We start from the raw sequence: 5,195 nt of genomic DNA on the forward strand, positions 1-5,195 counted from the left end.
AGGTGGTGTGCGGCCTATGACCGCACTGCATGCTGGTATTTGTGTCGTTTGGAGCTCATTTACTCGTGACCGCCATCGCGTGAGGATGTCTTGCGAATGACCACAATTTGTTCAAAATATCGCTGATTCTGCGAGTCTTTCGATTGAAACATGCTTCCGATATGTTACTGATCTAAGGAATTAGCGTTTTAATCGGAACTGACCGTTTGGATTCGAAAACCATTGGTTTTGGACGTCTGAATGTGGTATCTACGACTGCTGCTCATCGACCATTCCCGGACCATTTTGCAAGCCAAGGTAAGAAAAAATTATAAATGTACGCAACACTATTACACTGTAGCTTTCCTGACCACTGGAAACAAAAAGAATCAAACGTATTTTTCTTATCCGTAAAATCATCAGTGATAAAGTAAAACTGGTCGCTGTGCTGCATATTGTAATGCTTTAATACACACAGTTGTCTGTGCATCTAATAGTGTGTGCTCTTAAAAAATTAGTTTTGTTTGGAGTTTTGCCACTAAGATGAAGATAGAAACTAAGTGGACTAAAAAAAACTAAAAGAAAGATTATTTCCTTGGCAGAGATATAAATCAGTGGAAGCTCTACATATAGTCTCTCATAGCCAGAAAATGCATCAGCACACTCCATTCATGCATCATATGTTATGTAGCATAATTTGGTGTACAAACTAGTAGACCAAGGAAAATGATTCTGTGGCGATAATGCATATGGTCGTCAGTTATTGACAAGGTCTTTCTCTTTTGATTAAATTTATTGGGAGACTAGGTGCTATAATAAATGAAAGTCTTATATAAGTAGACCAAGGAAAATTATAAGAAAAATTTCAGCAGCAGTACAAGTAGTTGTCTACATGCTAAGATGGCTGAAGGTCTTTGTTCATCGACTAATTACAGCTAATGATTAGATCTTTCACCTTATTTGTTAAACAGCTGGCCCTGGTTGTTCAAAGGATGTATAATCTCAGCACTTTTATCTGCTGGATAGTGATTTATCTTGTGGATAGCATTATCCACCCATTGAACCGGTGTCTGATATTTGCAGAATGCAGAATGCAGACTAAGAAAATAATTTATATTGTGTTACCTTTACCAAAGTGCTATTTAGGCTAACCAGAGTGAAAAGTAGGCTATCCGGAGTGTGTAGTAGGCTAACCCGAGTGAAAAGTTTACTCCAGTTAGCCTACTACGCACTCTGGTTAGCCCACTATACACTCTGGTTAGCTTTCAATAATAGTAAAGGAGACACAATATATTCTGCAAATGTCAGACACCGCCTTTGAACAACAGGGCCCTGGTTGCTCAATGTTAGCTCAAGCAAACTGTTGTGAAAGGCCCTCACCTTATAAATTGATGCTACCATAAGAGTATCTTTGCTCTTAAAATGTGAGATTGTGTGCAAATAGATGCATTGTGTTGGGGGCCTTTACATAGTTTACTTTCCTTTATAATCACTACTGCACTGATTTCATAACTGCTATAATTTTGTACTGAATAAAGTTATCCACTTATCTATTTTCAGAAATATGAAAAAGAAAATGTCAAATGATGAGGCTTGCAGAAGATAACTTGGGAGGCAGTAGTTCCTCTTTATCATTTTTTAGATAACAAAGTTTGAGCACAAGGATGTGGCCAGCAAAGGTGGACTGACCAGTAAAACATTTTTAGTGGCACACTGTGTGGCAAGCAGCCACAAATAAATGAAATCACTAGCTGTAAAGGTTGTTGAAAATAAAACATGCAAAGAAACATGCAACTTTGTGTCATTTACATGTATTTAATTCTTGCAGACCTGAGATCCTTGATCTGTTGCTCAAAGCTTGATAGAATAATTTGATTAGATAATTTTGGAAAGCCATTTTAACAGTGATGAATAAAACCCATTTTGATCCTCATTAAATTTCAGAACAATTTAATGAGAGGGGTCTGAAGGAGTAAAATGGAAAGTGAGATTTAAAAATTTTCACTGGGAAAAACTGATTTGGGTCCCTGGTACTGGGAAGCACAAATAAACAAATATCAATAGAACTGGGATTTGGAAAATAAGAAAACAATACACTGAGAAATGGGATTTTATACCCCCCCTTTTCAGAAACCTCTATTAAACTTCCCATTTTTTTATGAACCACAATTCAAGTCCTAGTGAAAACAAACATGGAATACCACAATTTAATATACCTTCAGTGTACAATCAAAACACTGATTTTCAAGCAGATGACATTAGTAAAACATTTTCAATATCTCAAGAGGTATCATTTGACCAGAATAAAACCAAGCTGACTGACATAAATGTAAGACAAGAAAGCAGTTTCTTAGAATGATTTTCTTTAGCCGGTGAAACATTTTAACATTTAGTCTATCAACTAACAGGAAAAGACTGAAAAAGAAACCTAGCGATTATTTATTTATAAACAAATTTATATGGCGAAAACACAGGACAGTCTTTAACAAGACCTGAAATTGATTATAACACATTTAAATCAAAGCAGGCTTTGTTTTTGCCGTGTGGTGACGTGACATCACCGTCTTTTAACGAATAAACAAAAGCTGTACACATCGTCTCAAAGCAAAAATATTGTCAACTTCTAATGCAGTTTGTGTTAAAAGTAGAGGGGTGCGCTGGGGTGCGATCCACTCAATTAGTCGGTCTACTCTTCAGGAATATCTTGGTAATCGTTTTGGAAAAGTGGGCGCCAGGAATAGTTGAAGAGAGCCATCAGAGTGGAGTGTACTTTGCAGACGTTCGGTCAAACGAAATTACGTGCTATTACTCTTATAACATGATACGATACCACAAACGGTGTTTACAATCATTAGCGTCTTCTGGAGATGTAGGAAGGATTTTACTTTCCATTGAATTCCTTTGTGGCACGATAAGCTTTGTAACAGCGACAAAAAATGACTTCAATTTTCGTCTTCGAACGTCGCCTCACGATGTGAAAGACCGCCATCTTGAAAATGTGTAACAATAATGCACCGCGATCGTAGGCCGCACACCACCTGCACCGGCTACATGTATTTTCTTTGAGTTTGATTGGTTCACTGTCCAGATTGCAGGCGTTCTTTGTGATTGGCCAGACTGATTACTTTCTTTTGCTTGTGATTGGTTGAAATAAAAAGCAGCGTTTTCATCAAGAGTTCAGTACTTACAAGGAAATAACTGTAAACGTCTTTTCCCTTCCTTGCCTCTCTAGCTTGAAGAAAAGTTAAAAGAACAAACTGAAGAGCTTAAAAAGTCAGACGATGTTATAAAGTAAGTTAACAGATATCACGAACAACGTACTTTGTTTTTTACGGAACAGTTTTGCATATCCGCGTCGATTTGTTTTCCCGTGGTATTTACGGCCTCTGTGTTGTCCTGTTTTTGTTTGCTTGTTTGTTTATGGTGGGTGTAAATAATCCTGACCAACATTTTTTTTTCCTTTCAGGGGCAACAAGAAGGAGCTGCGAGAGTGTAGGGACCAAATTCAGATGTACCAGGAGATGACTGCTGTTAAGGACCAAGTCGTAGTCTCGCTCACAAACCAGGCAAATAATGATTATAAGTTGCTAATCCTGTTTTACTCTCATTTTTACTCTTTTCTCGAGTAAGCTGAGAGTAAGCTGACGGTGGAAAGGGTTTTTTCGTCATCCGTGAAAGGCCTTTTTTCCCGTGAATCGTGAAATGGCTATTCTTTTGTCGTGAAACGTGATTTAGTTACATAGCCGTAAACCATGAATCGACTTTTTTCATGAGAATTGCCAAAATGTGTCTTTCTTCCGGGTTTCAAAATCCTTTCCAGTATAAACCGTTTGAAAACAAGACTACGTGTCGTAGATTGCGTGACCAGTGCATGACCGTGACTAATCGTCGTTCTTGGCCCCAGTTCATTCCACTGTAATTTAACACCTTTATCTTAGTTTCGTAAAATGGCTATTTGATTTTTTCGTAAAAAGTGATCTAGACCCCTTTACCACCTTCCTTAAGTTGACAGCCGCGTTTAGAGCAGGCAACACTTTTTAAAAAATAAAATGCTTCAAGAACATGGAACTTTCTATAAGTACCGTACTTTGTTCTTGTCATTTATAGTTATATGCGTTAGAGAAGTCCACTGTTGAAGGGGTAGAAGCTCAAGAGTTTGACGACGAAAATGACGATACCTTTGAAAGGTAAGAAATGTTTGGCTATTGTGACAGTTTATGTGATTGCCCTTAACGTACAAAAAAACCTTCTTTGTTGGGCACAGTGTGATTAAAAGCGTTTTATTGTTTCTTTTTTTTTTTAATTAGCACGGCTCCATGCAAAGACACAGATTCCACGTCTGCAGAGAACAGCATTGATGAGATCCAAGAGATAGGAAAACTGAAGGTAATAATGAGTAGATCAGTTTTCAAACGATGTCTAAACGTGATGTGCCTGCTTTGGTTTTACGCTTGCTAAGCTCTGAAAAAACACATGCAACTTGCTGTAGCCAATCAAAATGAATGTTTTGTCTTAAGCAGCCAGTCAGTTGCAAACCTAAACCAATCATAATCTGTCTTATTACATTTTCTCGCGCTTGGCACTTTGCCACTGCAGTTATTGGCTCTGTAATTACTTACTATGTTTTATTATTAAGACATCAAATAGAAAAATCTACAACAAAATTTTCATTTTTTAGTCTTAATTTGAGAAGAAGGACTGTTACGTTTTTGTGTTGGGTGTCTTACAATCCATTATCTTTTTTACTAAGGAAACTTGCCAAGCTTATGTGCTGCAAAATCGCTTTCTGAACAGTGAGATTCTGGAGTTTAACAAGCTCAGGGCACACGATAATGAGATTCTAAGGGCACAAATGATGTAAGTGGACAGAATTTTTATTTCCAACAGGTATTTAAAAAAAAAGTCTTTGTTAATATTGCTTACAGAACAGAATTGCTGCAAAAGGAAGCGAACGAGTAAACCTCTTTTAGCCCGACTTGCCCAGTTCCCTTCTCTTAGAAGCTCCCTTCTATGACTCCCCCTCTCAAACCTCCTACCCCATCTCAAAGGAAAAGCAGTCAGAAACTCCTCAAAAAAGTTTTACTTCTTATAGGGTTTCGTTACTCTGCCTTTTTTAGGCGACTGGCCACTGTCGAGGCAGAGATGTGTAAATACAAAAGCAAGTACTTCCTTGTGCTAAGGGAATTCCAGAAACCACGCAAAGGTAAAAGAAAGCA

At 37.7% G+C, this 5,195-nt stretch overlaps 1 protein-coding gene and 1 long non-coding RNA gene across 2 annotated transcripts; both read left to right on the forward strand.

The window, feature by feature from the left end:
* The first annotated feature begins 156 nt into the window (after positions 1 to 156).
* LOC144639794 (uncharacterized) lies at positions 157 to 1,773 on the forward strand. Its single transcript, XR_013568215.1, has 2 exons — positions 157 to 297; positions 1,540 to 1,773. It is a non-coding gene; the product is annotated as an uncharacterized LOC144639794 (long non-coding RNA).
* A 1,024-nt stretch (positions 1,774 to 2,797) lies between these two features.
* LOC144639793 (TBC1 domain family member 2B-like) lies at positions 2,798 to 4,840 on the forward strand. The gene is made up of 6 exons (XM_078499085.1): positions 2,798 to 2,848; positions 3,212 to 3,270; positions 3,446 to 3,545; positions 4,087 to 4,166; positions 4,287 to 4,365; positions 4,730 to 4,840. Exons 1-6 carry the CDS (start codon positions 2,798 to 2,800, stop codon positions 4,838 to 4,840), a joined length of 480 nt encoding a protein of 159 aa, XP_078355211.1.
* The last annotated feature ends 355 nt before the right edge of the window (positions 4,841 to 5,195 follow it).

This window comes from Oculina patagonica, unplaced genomic scaffold, assembly GCF_052425735.1.
Source record: "Oculina patagonica isolate OP01 unplaced genomic scaffold, crgOcupat unplaced1312, whole genome shotgun sequence".
NCBI lineage: Eukaryota > Metazoa > Cnidaria > Anthozoa > Scleractinia > Oculinidae > Oculina > Oculina patagonica.

Bases quoted from the DNA above. Each gene is read 5' to 3' on its own strand.
- LOC144639793 (XM_078499085.1), top strand. From the start codon at position 2,798: ATGATACGATACCACAAACGGTGTTTACAATCATTAGCGTCTTCTGGA. The intron at 3,546-4,086 runs GCAAATAATGAT...TGTCATTTATAG, and splicing joins TAGTCTCGCTCACAAACCAG to TTATATGCGTTAGAGAAGTC. The intron at 4,366-4,729 runs GTAATAATGAGT...TTTTTTACTAAG, and splicing joins AAGAGATAGGAAAACTGAAG to GAAACTTGCCAAGCTTATGT.